General features: G+C 52.3%; 1 protein-coding gene and 1 long non-coding RNA gene across 4 annotated transcripts in view; one reads left to right on the forward strand and one right to left on the reverse strand.

The window, feature by feature from the left end:
- Positions 1-16288, forward strand: part of ESYT2 (extended synaptotagmin 2) — a 78172-nt gene extending 61884 nt beyond the window's left edge. For 2 of the 3 annotated variants that reach the window (XM_021079030.1, XM_021079028.1), the window contains 9 exons: positions 3812-3886; positions 4666-4752; positions 7172-7321; positions 8427-8812; positions 9851-9949; positions 11425-11556; positions 13055-13160; positions 13517-13566; positions 13661-16288. In XM_021079030.1, coding sequence (XP_020934689.1) covers positions 3812-3886; positions 4666-4752; positions 7172-7321; positions 8427-8812; positions 9851-9949; positions 11425-11556; positions 13055-13160; positions 13517-13566; positions 13661-13706 — 1131 coding nt within the window. In that variant the 3' untranslated portion in view covers positions 13707-16288. The remainder of the gene's footprint in view (positions 1-3811; positions 3887-4665; positions 4753-7171; positions 7322-8426; positions 8813-9850; positions 9950-11424; positions 11557-13054; positions 13161-13516; positions 13567-13660) is intronic. The other variant, XM_021079029.1, reaches the window with a different exon arrangement.
- Positions 13863-17505, reverse strand: LOC110257589. Its single transcript, XR_002340410.1, has 2 exons — positions 16845-17505; positions 13863-16483 (listed from the first exon to the last, which is right to left on the reverse strand). It is a non-coding gene; the product is annotated as an uncharacterized LOC110257589 (long non-coding RNA).

An 18992-nucleotide genomic window follows, 5' to 3' on the forward strand; every position in this document is an offset into this window, starting at 1 on the left:
GACAGAGCGTAATGTTATGGGCACGAAGGCTCTGCGGTTAGACTAGACTCTGGGCTTGAGCCTCTGGGCTTGAGCCTCAGCCCATGTGCTCACCGGTGGGACGCACTGCGGGCTGCTGAGTCCTCCCTGCTGTGTTCTTCGGAGAGCAGAGGTGATACGCTCCTCTACTGGAGTATCGAGGGAGTTAAGTGAGATCGCGTGAAAATGCATAATGTGTGTGTTTTTAATTGTTAGCTCGTCTGAGCCTGACAACTGGGTTCTGGACATGGCATTATGCCCATTTTGTAGACATAAAAACTGAGGTCAGATAAATGAAACATGCAGATCCCAGTAATCCAGTGGTGGGAAGCTGAGATTTAAGTTCAAGGCAGTCTGACCTAAAAGCTCATATTTTCATTACACTTCATGTCACTTACTTGTGATGGTGCCTTTTGAATGTTGCATCCTGATAGAAAACTTAGTCACCGATTTAACCTTATTTCGTAGAATCTAAAACACCATCTTTTTTTTTTTTTTTTTTTTTTTTTTTTGCCTTTAGGGCATATGGAGGCTTCCAGGCTAGGGGTCCAGTGGGAGCTAAAGCTGCCAGGCTACGCCACAGCCACAGCCACATCAGATCCAAGCCGAGTCTGCCACCTGACACCACAGCTCACTGCAACGCCAGCTCCTGAGCGAGGCCAGGGGTCGAACCCGCGACGTCTTGGTTCCTAGTCAGATTCATTTCCACTGTGCCATCATGGAAACTCCTAAACCACCATCCACTTTAAGTACAATTAGCTCTCTGGATCCACGGGTTTCCCATCCATGGATTCAACCAACCTGAGATTGAAAACATCCTGGGAAAAAAAAAATTTTACAGAAAGTTCCAGGAAGCCTCATTTACGTAGTATTTACACCTGCTTACGTAACACTTAGATGTTATTAGGTGTTACCTTCGGTCTCAGGACGGTGTAAATTATGCAGAGGCTAGTACCAGGTCATTGCGGAGAAGGCGGTTTTTGTTTTTTTTTTTTCAGTTGATTGACAATGTTGTGTTAACCTCTGCTGTTCAGCAGAGGGGCCCAGTCATACGTACACGCATATTCTTTTTCGCAAATTCTTCTCCATCGTGCTCTGTCGCAAAAGATTGGCCACGGCTCCCTGTGCCACAAGTGGGCTACAGAAGGGACTTGAGCATCCTCGGAGTCTGGTGTCCTGGAGGGTCTTGGTCCCAGTGCCCCCAGAGCCTGAGGCTGCCGGTACACCATTATTCATACGCTGTTAAGAAGAAAACAAGGAGCTCTTTAAGGGTCGATAGTGTTTCTTTTATACTTATTGAAAGAAAATTTAGACTTTAGGGTACACACGGATTTTTGTCACGTCGCTCATAACACACAAAAGGAAAGTATAGGCCGAATCTATTGGTGAGGATGTGAGGACTGCCGCTCTGCTGTCATCTGCCCCAAAGCGGGCACTAGGTCCTCAATTTTTTTTTTTTTTTTGACTTTTTGTCATTTCTTGGGCCACTCCCACGGTATATGGAGGTTCCCAGGCTAGAGGTCCAATTGGAGCTGTAGCCACCAGCCTACACCACAGCTCACGGCAACACTGGATCCTTCACCCACTGAGCAAGGCCGGGGATGGACAACCCGCAACCTCATGGTTCCCAGTCAGATTCGTTAACCACTGAGCCACGATAGGAATGCCTAGAGTCCTCAATTTTAAGATTCATTTTGGTTTCAGAGATGTTAGAGAGTTAGAAAAAAAGGAGAGGGGTGTATTGAAATTGATAAGCTACAGTAAACCTCCAGAAATGAATGGCTACTTTTTCAGAGATTACTTAAGTACATTAGTTAAACTCTGCTTCTGTATCAATTATTCAAAGGTAGCAGTAGCTTAAGTAAGATAGTTCATTTCCTTTTTTTTTTTTGCCTTTTTTCTTTTTAGGGCCACACCTGCGACATATGGAGGTTCCCAGGCTAGGGGTCGAATTGGAGCTGTAGCCTCCGGCCTACACCCACAGCCAGGGCAACTCGGGATCTGAGCCGCATCTGTGACCTACACCACAGCTCATGGCAACACCGAATCCTTAACCCGCTGAGCAAGGCTAGGATTCGAACCTGTGTCCTCATGGATGCTAGTCACATTCATTTCTGCTGAGCACGATGGGAACTCCAGTTTATTTCCTTTGAATGTGACAGAATTCTCGCCTGTGATTTTTGTGGCGCTCGGGGCCACAGCAAAGGCGAGATCCCCCAGACCAGTATGGGCCACGCCTGACTACTCGGGGGCTTCGGAGATGGACTCCGTGTGGCAGAGGGTCTGTGCTCCGCTCGACTCCAGGGCCCCCTGTGCGGGGAAGGAGGAGAGGTGGATTTGGGGAGTAGAATCTTCTCCCGCAGTAGTCTGTAGCCGTGGATTCTTTTAACAGTATTTATTTCATTTTGCAGAATTCATGCACATCAAAATGATGAACCAGAAAATAGATAATCGCAGTAGGTTTGGGCTAGTAGTATTTTATTCTAATAATCATGAACTTGACACCTCTTTGTTGCTGCAGTGTTGAGGGTTGACTCTAAAATCATTCAACCTAAAAACATTTTGTGACCTTCTCATTAATTTCCACTAACGCAGATATTTAACCGCTGCTGCTTGTGGGGCTAAGTTATAAATAAACCTCATGTCCCGTGTACCTCGCATTTTACTGTCTTCTTTTATCTGCTCTGTGCTGAAGTGTGCTTCCTAGTAGTTTCCTTTCCTGACTGTTGTTCATTGCATTTATACTTGCTTAATATAATGCGATTTTTTTTTTTTTTTTTTTAAAGGGCGGCACCCGCAGCCTATGGAGAGTCCCAGGCTAGGGGCTGAATCAGAGCTGCAGCCGCCAGCCTACACCACAGCCACAGCAACGCGGGATCCAAGCCACACCTGCGACCTACACCCCATCGCATGGCAACCCCGGACCACCTGACTCACTGAGTGAGGCCAGGGATTGAACCCGCATCCTCATGGGTACTGGTTGGGTTCGTTAACCACTAAGCCACAGCGGGAATTCCGCTATAATGCAATTTAGATTGACATTTATTCTCCCAGTCAAAATTACTCAGCAGCTGCTAAGCAAGACTGGATACCTGATAACGAGGCATGTGAACAGAAGGTGCTAAAGTAAAAACCACGGAGCTCCTCTTGTGGCGAAGCGGGACTGGCGCCATCTTGAGAGCCCTGAGACGCAGGTTCGATGCCCAGCACAGTGGGTTAAGGATCCAGTGTTGCAGCAGCTGTGCAGGTGGCAGCTGTGGCTCAGATCTGATCCCTGGCCCGGGAATTCCACATGCCACGGGACGGCCAAAAAAGAAAAAAAAAAAGGGAAAAAAAAAAACCCCTATGAAAGCATGTCTCTGTCACTTGAGTATTTTGCGATTCCAACCAGAAGATTCTGCTGAGTCTCACGCATTCACAGTTTTCCTTCTTGGGCTTGTCTGTTTCCGTTTGCGGCACTTTGTCATTTTATAACTCTGGTAAAATAAGTCTTGAAGCTGGAATAAGCCTTAAAGATTTTCAGAAGATTCCATTCTTCCAGAGTAGCCTGCTTTAAAAGTAATAGACCTTCCTGTTTAAAATGGTTAGCAAAGTGTCCTTGATTGATTTTTATGTAGCTACAATTATGGCTTTGGGAGTGTGCTTAGCCATTAATTGTTTTCCCGTTAAATTGTTCCTGGATGCTCCCTGTAACTGAAGTATCAGACATACATACACATGACTGTTAATGTAAGCCGGTGATTCCATTTCAAGATGCCTTTATTTATTTTGTCTGTTTTTTGGTTTTGGATAGTCAGGGAAGAAAATGAACAGCAACCCAAGCCCTCTTGTCCAGATGTCCGTTGGTCACAAGGCCCAGGAGAGCAAGGTAAGGCGCTGACACAGCCGGGCTCCCGGGGCGTGGGGAGGGCAGCAAGACTGCTGACCTCTGTGTCTTTCTTTTCTTACGTCGGTCCTTTGATAAACCTACTTAATTCGCTATCAAATACATCCGTCTAAAAGTAACATTAAAGGAGTTCCCACTGTGGTACAGTGCAGTGAGGATCCAGCGTGGCTGCAGCTGTGGCGTAGGTCGCGGCTGTCGCTTGGCTTCGGTCCCTGGCCTGAGAACTTTCATGTGCCACTGATAGGGCCAAAAAACCCCCCAAAGCAGGTAAATATGTTAATTATGCTTTTGCTTGATTTCGTGGGTAGATGACATGGGAGGTTCTAAGTTTCCTTTGAGTGTGCTATCGACATTTTATTTAAACGCCAACCGATGGTATGCCTCAAATTCAATAAATACGATTCTGTTCAAGAATCGAGAGAGGGCCTTGCTGTGGCCGTGACGTGCGCCACTTTCAGGAGAACTTTCAGGAATTTTCTCGCTTGTTTTACCCTAATAACCATTCGTTTAAGAAGCTTCCTGACCTGTAGCACTCCGGGGCAGCGGCCCACAGAGGCCGTCGAGGAGGACGCGTTGTCCTGGGGCTGGGACCCGGGCTGGGAGCTGCCTGGAGCCTGTTCCCCGGACACTCCAGAGCTTCTCAGTACGTGACAGTTCAGCTCAGAAAATAGGTGTCTTGGGATTTAACTAATGCTTCCCTAAGCTTCCCCACGCAGTGCGCAGAAGATACGCTACAGCTGATTGTGGGATATTTCTTCCAGATTCGGTACAAAACCAATGAACCCGTGTGGGAGGAAAACTTCACTTTCTTCATCCACAACCCCAAGCGCCAGGAGCTTGAAGTGGAGGTACCTTACTTGCATGTTGACGTAGATTTCGCCTTCCGGTCACAGGGTCAGCACACGAGGGCTGCCACAGGGACCCGTGGTCTTAATCAGTCCGTCCTTGTCAGAGGTGCTCGTACTTTAAGTTTGGGGGGTTTTGGTTTTTAATTTTCAGACCGATGGTTCTTACTCTCTGGCAGTGCCATCGATACTGATTTTCATCTGTTGACCTCACGCGTCAGCCTTGCTGAACTGGCCTGCAGTGGTGGTCACTTTGGCATGGACACTCCAGCGTCGTCCTGCATGGCGTCTGCCCGCAGGGACCCCCCCCTCCTCTCTCTTCGTGGCTCACTGAGCGAGGCCAGGGATCGAACCCGCAACTCCATGGTTCCTAGTTGGATTCGTTAACCTCTGAGCCACGACGGGAACTCCCTCCTTTTCAGTTTTCTAGAAGAGTTTGTGTAGGATTGTTTTTTTTACTCGTGTGCTTGGTAGAATTCACCAGCGAAGCCATCTGGGCCTGTGGTTTTCCTTGTAAGAAGGTGGTCAAATTCAAATTTAATTCCATTAATAGATACAGATCCTGTTTCCACTCTCGGCACACTCCTGTGTCCAGTGTCTCGTGTTGTCCAGTCTAGAGCCTGTTGTCTCATGTGTTTTGTCTGCTTTCTCAGCTAAAGTGGTTGCTATCAGTCCATCATGGCCCAAATGTTTATCAAGCGTGAGGTGTGTCTTTCTCACGTACCTGCCTGTCTCTGGGGAGTTGGCTACACGCCTGCTCCTCATGCGTGGTCTTAGCCTGAAGGAAGCTGCTGTTCTTGGGGTCACACAGCTTCTGGGACCACCCCAGGGCGAGAGTACTGAGCAGGCCCGTCTAAACAGTTCTGGTTCCTGTGTTTCTTTCTGGCGTGGCCAGATTTCCAACGTTCAGTCCTTGGGAAGCTGGAGGCCCTCTGTTTTCTGCTTAGCTCTTGCGACGCCAGCTTGATTCTGTAGGGCCCCGGGGTCTGAGGTCCTGCGTGGAGTTCTCAGGGCTCCTCAGCAGGGACCTGGTCACTGCGGGGCACGCCCACCGTTCCATTACTCTGTGCGTTTTGTTTTATACGTTTACATTCTCGGGTTTTGTTTGTTTTGTTGTTTTTGTTTTGTCTTTTTAGGGCCACTCCCGAGGCACATGGGGGTTCCCAGGCTAGGGATCTAATCAGAGCTGTAGCCGCCAGCCTACGCCACAGCCACAGCAGGGGGGGATCCGAGCTGCACCTGCGACCTACACCACAGCTCACAGCAAAGCCGGACCATTAACCCACTGAGTGAGGCCAGGGATCAAACCCTGGTCCTCGTGCATCCTGGTCAGATTCTTAACCTGCTGCGCCACAACAGCAACTCCTGCGTATTCTCTTTTATGCGAAATGTGTGTGTCTAGTTACTGTTTTAATTTTATATTTGTCTTCATGTATTGCACTGCTCTTAAAATCATCTCTAGTAATTGGACATTGAATTTCAAAACTTTACTTTCAAAGTTCTGTAAACAGTTATTTCATCTGTTTAAAAAATAAGCAATTAGAGAGTTCCCGTCATGGCGCAGCGGAAACGAATCCAACTAGGAACCATGAGGTTACGGGTTCAATCCCTGGCCTCATTCAGTGAGTTGAGGATCCAGCATTGCCGTGAGCTGTGGTGTAGGTCGCAGATGTGGCTCTGATCTGGCACTGCTGTGGTTGTGGTGTAGGCCAGCGGCTACAGCTCTGATTAGATCCCTAGCCTGGGAACCCCGATGTGCCTCGGGTGTGGCCTTAAAAAGACAAAACAACAAAAGAAATAAATCAATAAGCAATTAGGCTTTTAGGTTTTCATGTGTAGTTAATTTGATCACTTTTGTATAGTCTAAGAGACTACCAAAACTTACTCCTTTTGTTCAAACCGTTTTGTGTCACAACAATCTAACAGGAATGATTGCTATTGCAGAGGTAAAGCTGAGGGTTATTATTCAGGAGACAAAAACTGCCCGCATGTAAAGCCCATACAGAGTTCGAATTGGGGAAGCTTTTTAAAACACTTGAGAAGATGTCTTCTCCCTGAACAAGTGTCACCCGTTGAAATGCGGCATGTCCCTAGGAGTAGGTACTGTCACCGTTTTCTCAGGATTTAAGGCACTTCTTTCCCGTCTTCGGATCTGTGCAGACTGCTGCCTCTTGGCTCAGGATTCCCACGATGGGTTCTCGGGCGCCGTTTTCTCTGTATCTGCTCTTTCCGGTCGTGTGATGAGGAAATGACAGGTCTGTGTGACACAGATACAGCTTGACTTCACTTGTGAGGTTTCCTCCTGGCTCTTTGTTTGTGGAAACGCGACTTGAAGGGAGACGCCGAAGTGTGTTTCGTAAAGACCGGGCCCCTCTGTGTTCTGCCTTCTCAGTGGTGCTGAGCGCCCTGTCGCGTTTTGCAGGTGCGAGATGAGCAGCACCAGTGCTCTCTGGGGAACCTGAGGATCCCGCTCAGCCAGCTGCTCGCCAGCGAGGACATGACCATGAACCAGCGCTTCCAGCTCAGTAACTCAGGTCCCAACAGCTCGCTGAAGATGAAGCTGGCCCTCAGGGTACTGCCCTCTGCAGAGTGTGGCCGAGGGTGCACGGGGCCCTTGGTGCCACACGCAGGGCCGGGGGGGTGGGGGGCAGCGGCAGCCGTGTTCTGGGCCCACAGTTGTTCGTGATGCTTTCACGTGAAGCCAACCAGCCTGTTGATGGTCTTTTGGCCCAGGAAGTATTGCTCTCTCTGCATCAACAGTTTTCTGGTAATGTTAAATTTTCAAAGGGCATTCGCAGGAGAGAATCTAATATACCGCTGCAAGGTGGTAGGAATTTCAGGAAAAAGAAATTTTGTCCCAAACAGATGGTGATGAATAAGTACCTAAGGAAAAGCTGAAAGTGAAACTGGCAAACATAGGAAAATACTAAAAATCTCTGATATTTACAATGCAAATTAAAGTGAAGAAACAACTTTTTTTTTTTTAAGGCAAACAAACTTAGTGTGTGAGGGTGCATTGGAAATGGCCTGCTTGTATCTTGTCACCACCTGATTGTGGGACAGCCTTTCTAGAAGGGACCACAGTGTCTCCAGTCCTAAGTCACAGAGAGACCTGATTCTGGAAACCTAGTTCCTGGTGACAACACAGAACCAGGGACCCTGGCCTAGCTTGACTTCGTAAAAGCAGGGAGACCCTTCAAGCCATCGGGGGAACCCCCCCTGCAGGGTGCAGGCTCTGCGAGGGGACGTGTGCACTTCAGAGCACACATGAAATGCAGCAGAGCGAGGGGGGCGCCGCTGCCCCCCATGGATGCTGGGGGTCGGGCAGCCTCACCGCCCCCCCCGCCCCCGGAGCTGGCTGGGTAGGGAGGATGCTAGTGTAGGATGAGGGGGCGACCCCGGCTCTTGCACAGTGACGCTGCCACCACCGAGCAGGAGAGCAGCCAGAGGAGGGCCCAGAAACGAGGTTTGCACAGCACAGCGCTCTTAGCTCCTTGCACGCGCCCCTCCCTGCACTTTGTGTGATGTGGGAGAAGAGCTGAACAGATAAACGGGGCTGTTTTTAATGTGGTGCCGAGCTTTAAAGAAACGTTTGCAGATGGACAGCGCTAACGCTGTTCGCGTGTGAGGCTGTGAGCAGCGTCACGGGTTTTCCGTGTGTCTCTTTCCCCCTTCAGGTGCTCCACCTTGAAAAGCAGGAAAGGTCTCCAGACCACCAGCACTCCGCGCAAGTCAAGCGACCCTCTGTTTCCAAGGAAGGGAGGAAAATACCCGTCAGGCCTCAGATGTCCGCATCGCCAGGCACCGGTGACAGCAGCACAGCGCCGTCCTCCCCCGTCGTCGGGGGTGGCGATAAGCCTGGCGTGGAAGAGCGAGCCCCGCCTGCAGAGGCCAGCCCTCAGGGGCCGCAAGACCTGGGCCGGAGCTCCTCCAGTCTCCAGGCCAGCGGCACCGGCTCCCCCAGCCACATCTCCGTCAAGGAGCCCACCCCAAGCATCGCCTCGGACATCTCGCTGCCCATCGCCACTCAGGAGCTGCGGCAGAGGCTGCGGCAGCTCGAGAAGTAACTAGATGCTCCCCGTGTCTGGTCGAGTTGCTTGCGGCCCTCGGGCTGCAGGGAGGGAGCGGGTTTTGAGCCAAACGGCCTTCAGACGGTGTTGCCCCTTCACTCCCTGTGCCTTCGACTTTCTGGGGCCTGGCATTGGGCTTGTGAAACGCTTAGGCACAGCGAGGTGAGCCTTGGAGCAGGAGGTGGAGTCTCGTCTCGTTGGGTCTTAGCGGGGGACGTGGGAAGCCTGGCCAGTTTGAGTCTGATGTTGGGGACCGGGCCCTGCTCTTTCATGCTTGGCCAGCACCGTGTCACACCACCCAGCGGCTCTCTCTGTCTTTGAATGTCTGGGTGGGTTTCTTACTTAACGCCTGGAGTTGTGGCTGTGCTCCTGCTTTCCTTAGATAAGGGGGCCGACGTCTCCGTTACCCAGGCTTCCTCTCATGGGGAGGCCGTTGCCCTTTGAAGTGGTTTCCTCTTTGCTGCTCAGCGGCGTGTTGAGTAGGAAGGGCAGAGGTGACGCCTGTGCTCCGGGGCCCAGAGGAGGCAGGTGGCCGTGACCCACGCTCAGCAGCTCACCTCACACCCCTGGTTTCAAGAGAAAGGAAGCAGTCCCTCCCTCACTGGCTCTGGGAGGAAATAGAAGTTTGCTCAGGAGCTCATGTGGGGAGAAGCAGGTGCTGAACCACAGGCTGCTTGGCTGTCCTTGAGCCTGTGCTTCAGCCTGACACGCAGGGTGGGGACCCCCTCTGACGGCCCAGCCCGAGGGGCTCTGAGACAGGAACGTAGGTTTGTGCGGGTCCAGGGCAGACGTTGCTTCACAAGGACGGCTGCGTTGATGTCTGTCCTCAGCAGACGGCTCGGTTTCACTCTGGGTCCCCACCAGAGGTGTCAGTTTTGGGCCATCGAGTTGCCGTGAACCCTGGAATGAACTCTGAAACCCAGCTGCCCGCTTGTGCCCAGAAGCTGGGGTTCTGTTCACCTTCAGGGGCACTTCCTTCCGGTCTGAGCGCGTGGCCGTGATCACAGCCTGTCGCTCTGCTTTGTTTCCAGCGGGACGACCCTGGGACAGTCCCCCCTGGGGCAGATCCAGCTGACCATCCGGCACAGCTCCCAGCGCAACAAGCTGGTGGTGGTGGTGCATTCCTGCAGGTGAGGCGGCCACACAGTCGGGGTGCTCCTCCCTTAGCTGTCCTTAAGCTTCTTCCATAACCTTTTCTTTTTTGTTGTTTTTTTTTGTTTTTTCTTTTCTTTTTACCTTTCCTAGGGCTGCTCCTTTGGCATATGGAGGTTCCCAGGCTAGGGGTCCAATCAGAGCTGTAGCCGCTGGCCCACGCCAAAGCCACAGCAACTCGGGATCCGAGCCACGTCTGCGACCTACACCACTGCCCACGGCAACGCCAGATCCTTAACCCACTGAGCAAGGGCAGGGGTCAAACCCGCAACCTCATGGTTCCTAGTCGGATGCGTGAACCACTGCGCCACCACGGGAACTCCCCGTACCCTTGTCTGTTCATAAGCATCTGGTTGCTGCGTAACCCTCCCTGAAACTGCTCTGCTGTGGTCACGTGACGCTCCCTGTTGTCGAATGTGTAGAGCACGATAAGGAACAGATGTTTCTGTTGTCGAACTGTCTTTGGGGACGTTTATAAATTTCCAGAAGGCGATTTATATCGACTCAGGGAATCCAGGCCGTGGCACTGGCTGCTGCCGGCCTTTACGTCTGACTGGTGGCCGTGCTGTCCACGTGTGGTGGAAATGCGTGATGTTACAGAGGGTGGTGGGAACATAGAGTCGGACGAGAACATTGAGAAACGTGCCTGTGCCTGTGGAGTGCAGTTCCTCGGGCACCATCTGTGCTCCTGCTGCCAGGCAGGCACCACGGGCACTTCCAGGGCCTAACTGGCTCCGAGGACACCCCCTCGCTGGGCGTTGGGGTCAACCCGGAGCGAACCGTGTGAGGTGGTGGCCTGTCCAGGTGACCTTTGACCTGCGCCCCTCGAGCTGCCTGGCTCCCCATCACACATGGGTTTGTTCGGTCCATGCCAGAGTCCTCCGTGATTTTTGACTGGTTGGCCCTCGATGTGGAACCGGGGATGTGAAGGGTTGGTGCCCTTAACCTTCACGGGGTTCAAGGTCACCTGTGATGAGATACTCGGCAGTGTGTGGCCCAGCTGTCCCGGGACAAGAGCTGGTGAAGCCGCATCCCCGTCTGGGAAGGGTCAGCTGGACAAAAGGCAGAGAGTGGGCTCAGCAGCCTGAGCAGGAGCCCGGGGAGGGTTCCGTGGACGGAGGCTGCACGACCTCGCTGGGGTCTCCGGGGTAGCGGCTTCGTTTGGCCGTGAGGCCTCACTAGGAGAGGACGGGGACGCTGTGGTTTCTGTGATGGCAGCAGAGCAGGGTGTCGGGACACCCCCCAGGCTCTGGGCCCAGGAGGGGAGGCACAGGCCACCTCCCACCCCTGTAGAGCTGCGGCAAGAAGCCAGTTGGGGGGGAGGAGGACAGGTGCTTCACTCGCGAGCCTCTCAGCGCTTGGATACATGTCAGAACAGGCAGTACGTTCCAGTGTGAGGCTCACTGTCTTTTTTCTAGATTCTAATACCTGCTGTTCTCTGGTTTGTTGTAAGAAATCTCATTGCCTTCTCTGAAGATGGCTCTGACCCCTACGTCCGCTTATATTTGTTACCAGACAAGAGGAGGTCAGGAAGGAGAAAAACACACGTGTCCAAGAAAACGCTGAACCCCGTGTTTGATCAGAGGTACGCGTCCTCTCCGTGGGGTGATGGTAGATGAGCACGCGGGGAGGCCTGCTGGTGCCCGGGCGTACCCAGGGCATTTCCACCAGTGCCGCTGAGGGTGTACCTGAGACCTCCTCCCAGTGAGTAGTCGTGAACTTGGTGACAGATAGATAGGTGAAGAGTTCCCTAGTGGCCTAGCGGGTTAAGGGCCCGACATTGTCACTGCTGGGGCACAGGGGCGATCCCTGGCCGGGAACTTCCGTGTACCGCGGGCCTGGCCAGAAAGAAAATAAAGAAAGAACCAGGCATCAGAGCGACACGTCATGAATCCTCAGGTCACGCCCCGCAGGCCTCGGCCTGTCATGCATGTGTGGCATGGATGCCAGGCCTCGTGCTTAAAGAAGCCCCAGCATCTGGGGAAGTCCTGAAGTCGACTGATGCCCATGTCCATTCGTTCAGGTACATTCCGTCTTTCAGGATACTGGCCACGTCTCATGGTTTCTTGCGACTTTGTTTAAACCGGGGTCCGAAACTGATGGGCAGCCCAGCCCCCGTCCTCGTGTGGGCAGCCTGCTCTGCCTCTGAGAGTTTGGGGACCTGTGACCCTGAGACTCAGGCTGCCTGCTCGTGGGAAGGCCAGCCACGTGTCCGTGTCCCTGCGTCCCTGTGAGGCCTCTGGCCTTGTCCTCTGCTTTGCCAGAGGCCCTGTCACATGCGACCCCACCGAGGCCTTTCTCTTTCAAGAGAAAGCATCTGGCCTCCGCTGCCGGAAGTGCCTGCAGGCCCCTCTCTGTGAGGCTGCTTCCCCGACTCGGAGGTCGCGCACCCTCCTGGAGCCTGCGGCGAGCCGCCTGGCCTGGACGCCCCCGTGGCGCACATCCACGGCCCCACGATTCACACCAGGAGAGTTGGGTCCTGTCCACGCGGGGACCCACTGGTGGTCAGTCTTTCTCACATTTAGGGTTCCAGTGTTCTCCTCCTACGTTTGGAAAATAATGGAGAAAAACCGCTGAGTCTTCCTGAAGGGCCAGACCCAGACAATTAACAGGAGAGATCAGTTCTATAATAAAAACAGCTAACATTGCGGAATGGTCTCGTAAGCAGAAGTGTCATTTTTTAGTTACAATAAAACAAAGCAAAGTCATGGAGAAGTTTAAAGATGGTCCACTTTTTCTTTCTTTTTTTTTTTTTTTTTTTTTTTTAGAGTTGCACCCAGGGCACATGGAGCTTCCCAGGCTAGAAGGTGAATTGGAGCTACAGCGGCCAGCCTACGCCACAGCCACAGCCACACGGGATCCGAGCCTCCTCTGCAACCCACACCACAGCTCATGGCAACGCCGGATCCTTAACCCACTGAGTGAGCCCCGGGATCAAACCCATGTCCTCAGGGATGCGAGTCGGGTTCTTAACCCGCTGAGTGAGCCCCAGAATCACACTGCATCCTCAGGGATGCGAGTCGGGTTCTTAACCCACTGAGCTGCAGCGGGAACTCCAGAGATGTTCTCTTTTTCCACTTCAGCTTTGATTTCAGCGTCTCTTTGCCGGAGGCGCAGAGGCGAACCTTGGACGTGGCTGTGAAGAACAGCGGGGGCTTCCTGTCCAAAGACAAAGGGCTTCTTGGCAAAGTATGTTTGGAAAAAATCCTGTGCTCCGTAAAAATGAAACTTACTTAAAGTGCACTTTGAAGAGCAGATTTATGTACGTGGATGATCTGTATCCGCTAAGCTGCCACGAGCAGTTCTTGAGCCAACTTCGCTGTAAATTATCTCCACGGAGGCTTCGTAGTAACTCCCTGTCCAGACTGTGGGATCCTGGCAGGGCCTTTGGGGTGTAATCACTGGGCAGGTCCTGGCTGGATCGTATGGGTAGGAAACGGGAAAGTGAGACGCTCAAAACGAAGGTGGGTGTCCTGTCGTGCACGTGAGATGGGTGGTTGGCGAGAGGCCCGAAGCCACCCTGACATGCGGTTTTCGACCCACAGGTTCTGGTCGGTCTGGCATCGGAGGAACTCGCCAAAGGCTGGACCCAGTGGTAAGTGTCCCCACAGGCAGACACAGGGCCCCCCGCGGGTCCTGTGCCTAGGGGCCCCCCCGTGACCCCTGGCTGCTGTCTTCCTGTGTCTCAGGTACGACCTCACGGAAGACGGGACGAGGCCACACGTGGTGACGTAGGTCCCTGGGGAGCCAGTCGCCCTCCCCACCCCCGCCTGCCCAGCCCTGTGCTCGGGACGCACCGATGCTGTTTTTGCCAGTTCCTGTCTCTGGTTCCTTCCCGGTTTTATAAGACGTGTTGACCTTTTCGGCATATTCGGCCGGTATGATCATTAAGTTTTGTATGTTTCCTTTCCTCTGGTGTCTCCCGGTCACCCCCGCGTGTGGAGGAGAGAGGTGGGCGCTGTGCCTGCAGGGCTGCGTGCCAGCCGCCCCGCCAGAGCCGACGTCTGGCTGTGCTTTCTTACTGCCTTGTTTTGTACATCACCGCGCGGTGCAAATAGACTCTTTTTTATAATCTCTCCATGCCAGTTTGAATTCGGAAGAAAATGGATCAAGGAAATATATATATATTTTTCTTCGAAAACTTCGATTCTTAAGACAAACATCATTTTTGTCTTTGCCGGAAAACGTTCTCAGTGACCTATTTTGTGGTTTCTTTTTCAAAAGAGAAGCTGAAAGAGTGGTAAATGTTAGTATACTCCGCCCACGATGAATGATGAGAGAATGTATCCACCTGTACACTTTCATACATATAAAGATATATTATTGAGAAGGCCATGGAAGTGGCTCGTAAGAAAAAATGTATAACTGAGTAAAAATATAAAATATGAAGAGCATTGCCCTGGCTCAGAAATCATAGTGTGCCGACCTGAAATCTCTTACAGAAAATGGAATGTCTTTTGTTTCAGTCGCTCGTTACAGCTTATCCCTGACACAGTGCAGATACTCAGTCCTGCTTTCCCTGAAATATAATACAGACAGATTTTTGATATTTGCCGTCAGGCTCTAGTTTCCCAGCCTTTTCGGTGTTTTCTCAGCCTAGAAAGAAAGGTGAATTCATGTCTCCACAGAGACTATGAGACGGGTCAGGGGGTGTAGATAGGAGGTGGTGGTGGCCGGCCCATGTATCTGTCTGGGTGACATCACACGTGGGACAGAGAGGTCCCCAAGCCGGCGCTGGACACCCCTGCGACCCAGGGGTTTCCTGGTGTGTAACCACTTCCTGGGTTTCCTCACTTTATGCAATGACCGACCTCAGTACTGGCATATTGTTAGACAGCTTTTATTTGGAAATAAGAGTTTTCTTAGATCACGGAAAGCACGTCTTCCCTGCAGAGCCCAAGCTTCTCGGGAGGTGAGGCTCTGCAGCCTGGTCGGAGCCGAGCGCTGAGCGCAGGGTGGAGGTGCAGAGAGAGCTTTAAGGGCTCTGGGTGTGTGATGCACCCCAAAATGGGGTATAAATATTGGAGGAAATCCGGCTTTGAGAGCGAGGCCGGCCATCTCACCCTGAGTGCCCTCGCGGACCCGACCCCTGCGTGACCAGACCCGCCAAGGGCCTGCGTGGCTGCCGTCGCTGCCCCGGCACCTCCTGCTCTCCGGCCGCCTGCAGCTCTGTTTCTGTTTACACTTTGAGCCGTGGGTCCGTGTGCGGTGGGGTCTCAGCTGTGATCCTGAAGACCAGGGCCCTCTGCAGCCTCAGCGAGACCCCTTTCCCTCCTCTGTCGGCGCCGAGGAAGCCGGTGGACGTGCGGGCCGCCGGGCGCTGCTCTCGAATGCCTCACCCTGCCCTCTCGGTAGTAAGAGGCAGGTGATTACGACCTCTGCTTGCCTGCCCATGGCATTCGATGTACTGGGGATTTTTTAAAAGTTAGGTTTGTTGACGGGCTTCTGGCACACCTTCTAAAAGGAGAGAAACACTTGTTGAAATTTATGAGACCAGTGATTTCTGCCAGCATCCCCACCTTAGAGGTTTTGTGGCACACGTGTCGCCTGTTCAGTCGGGCTTTCCTGGAGAGAATGCTTTATTTAAGCCATTAGGCAAGATGATAGAAACCAAACCAAGCCCGTTCGCAGCACGGCACCCACCCTCTGTGGACGGCGGGGGCTGGACCCAGACCCAGCAGCCAGCTCCCTTCTCTCTAAAAGGAAAGAAGGGAAGCAAGGGGATGGTTGGAAGGGCCCAGAACCCGTCCCAGGTAGGAGTCTGTCTGCATGGCCGATGGGCCTTCAGAGGGAACCTCTGTCCTGGGGGACAGCTGAGCCTCACCCCGAGGCCAGACCCCGCGCCCCCCTCTGTTCCCCAGGCCTTCATCACCAGTGCTTAATAGTCAGTTCTTCTAGGAAAAGGGAACTTGAACTTTTCTACATGGAACCAAACCCATGGAGGGATGATTAACATTCAGGAATTTGAATTCTGTCACTTTGTGGCTCATCCTGTGCCTTAAAGTAGGAGGAATGAGGTATTGCTTCAGGTGAAAACGGAAGAGGCCTCTGAGCTGTACTCGCCACAGTCTACTCCGTACAGATGCTCCTCATCAGGAGGTTGGCCCTCCTTTGCCAAAACCTAAGCCAAATGCACATCCGCCTGTGTGTGTTTATCCTGTGGTTGTTGCTTTAACTCCAGTCTCGCTGGTCCCCCCGCTGCAGACGGAACGCGGCAGAGGGTTTTTTGTCGGTGGGGTTGTAGGAGGTCCTTTCTGCCCAACTAATTTTCCATGACAATGCATGTATTTATTCAATAAAACTTTTATGTTCGCTCACCTGTGTTCTTTGTCTTTTGAAGTGAAATGTTTAGAGATGCTCTGAAAAGTAGACACGGGGAAGTATTTGTATTTGCTGTTCGTGAATTCTTGGGTTTTCAAAAGAACTGCATCCGGTCATTGATGTTACGGCCGGTTCGACCCTCATTGCTCCCGCAGACTCTCAGTTTCTAAAACAGCTCATCCGAAAGATAACTGTGAGTTAAAAAACAGAAACAAACAGTGGTTAAAGCCAGGGTGCAGAAGCAATGACAGTGGGTCTGGTTTGAACAAGTGGGGGGAACTGTTAGAGGCGCCCAGTGCCCGGGGGGCGGGCTGGTCTCTCGAGCCCCCTCCGGGAGCCCCTCCAGCACCTACGCTCTGGGATTCCTTCCAGGGCACTGGCTCTTAGTCAGGCCCCAGTGTCTTCTCTGACCAGCCCAGCCTTTATTTCATTCCACTTCGGACCAGTGATCTCCCACAGCCTCGGGCACGGGCTCGGCAGCTGAGCTCACGACTCTTGATGCCCCTCCTCCCCGGTCCCTCTGCCCTGGGACATCTCGGCTCAGGGTCCCACCTGTCTGTCTGTCTTGACGCCTCTGAGCGGAGCCTGGAGCCCAGCGTCACCTGGCGTCCTTGGCGCGGCCTTTGGAAGCACAGCCCTGACCCCTCCGCGTGCTGCAGGAGTTCCATTGTTCTGAGAATACAAACCAAGGACTGACCAACCGTGGCTCTGAGGCCAGGCTTCCTCCTGCCAATGCCGCCGCCTCCTGGATGCTTCCTCCGGCCCCACCCTCCTTCCCATCCCAGTGCCTCCCACCTCTCCTTCAATGCCCGCCTGGCTGACACCCACCCCTGCGCTGCAGCACCAAGCTGCTTTTCTCGGGGTCTCAAGTAACCCCCCACCCAGGGTCCGCCTCCCTGTTAGAGCCTCTCAGCAGCACGCTGCTTATGTTCAGCATGGGACGCGGAGTAAAGGGCCAGTCGAGAAACGTTGACATTCCTGTGTCTTACACACCAACGCTAATCGCTGTTAGAAAATAAAATGGAAAAAATTATACAGCAGCCTTGGGACCACAGCGAAATCCTGTGGCCGTGAAAGGAAGACCTGGGGAATAAATGTCCAGAGGGGACTTTGAAAACCTCTGGCGGATTTCCCGTCGTGGCGCAGTGGTTAACGAATCCGACTAGGAACCATGAGGTTGCGGGTTCGATCCCTGGCCTCGCTCAGTGGGTTGAGGATCTGGCGATGCCGTGAGCTGTGGTGTAGGTCGCAGACGCGGCTCGGATCCCGCGATGCTGTGGCTGTGGTGTGGGCCGGCGGCTACAGCTCCGATTCGACCCCTAGCCTGGGAACCTCCATATGCCGCGGGAGCGGTTTAAGAAATAGCAAAAAGACAAAAAAAAAAACAAAAAAAAAAACAAAAAAAAAACCTCTGGCATTGCTGGGGCTTTGGAGATGGACGTGCACATGCTTAGGAAAGGCCCGTGCGAGTGAGTCCTGACCTGTCCCCGGTGGCTGGTGTTGCAGCTCTGCACGGAGGAAGGCTGAAGCAGAGTCGTCAGCTGCCTGACGGGCTGTTGCAAACACACCCTGACACCCACAGACACAGGGCCTCGGTGAAGCCTGGGAGACGGGTCCAAAGCATTTCAAGAAACTCTAATCCATTGTCAGTGGACCGAGTCACCTAACAACAGACTACAGAAGTAGCAGCTAACAAAGAGTACAGCTTTTAGAGAAGCCAAGAAAGTTAAGCCAAAAATAACCCAAGTTGGGGGGAGGGGCTGCTCTCACAGCATTGCCACACTTTGTTATTCAAACGTTCGGTCTCCAGCAACAACAGGAACCTGAGACACAGAACCAGAGAAAGTGCCCTCAGGAAGCCCGGATACCAGCAGGCCAAGGCCTTCAATCAGCTTCTACTTAAATAAGTGTGTTCAAAGAAATAAAGCTGTGTCCAGAGAATTCCCGGAAAGTTCGAGAGTGGTTCTCAGCAAAATGGAAAAATAGCGGGAACAAGAGAAACTATCAGAAAGATGAAATCGGGATTCTGGGGTTTAAGAGACAGTACGTGAAATGTAAATTTCACCAAAGCTTAGCCAGAGATTTGAGCTGATAGAAGCAGCAGCTCGGGAGCCTGAGTGCTCGAGGGTGTGTGTGCACATTGTACACGTGGGAGGGCACATGTGTGTGTGTGTTGAGTGTGTATGTGAGTGAGCACACGTAGGCCTTGCACCTTGTATATGGATGTGTGCACGTGTGTGAATGTGTGCGTTGGGGTGTGTGTCCGGCCTTCGAGACAGGCTTCTCAAGCCCCGGGCCTCCGCCTGGATGTCCCTGAAAGCAAAGCCTGAGGCGGGGCTCCTGCGTGTGGGTCCGTTGGGAATATGGGCCTGTGAGGTGAGACTTCCTCCTTTTGTTCTGTTCTCTGAAACAGTTTGCCTAAGATAATAATCGCCCTTTCTTAAAGATCCGGTGAAAGTTGCCTATAAAAATTTCTGAGCCTGATGCCTTTTAAGTAGGGAGACTTGGATAACCCCTTCATTTTAACATTTGTATTAGTTTTCAATGCCTTATCATCACTTCTGAAGATGATCTCAGGCTTTCCAATGTATTGGAAAACTTTTTCTTAATGAATTTAATTTCTATTCTCTTTGTCATTGCATCTCCTTATAGTTTCATAACATTTTTTGTGTAACCTACTTTTTCCGTGATTAGACTAAA

Source organism: Sus scrofa, chromosome 18 (genome assembly GCF_000003025.6).
Source record: "Sus scrofa isolate TJ Tabasco breed Duroc chromosome 18, Sscrofa11.1, whole genome shotgun sequence".
Lineage (NCBI taxonomy): Eukaryota > Metazoa > Chordata > Mammalia > Artiodactyla > Suidae > Sus > Sus scrofa.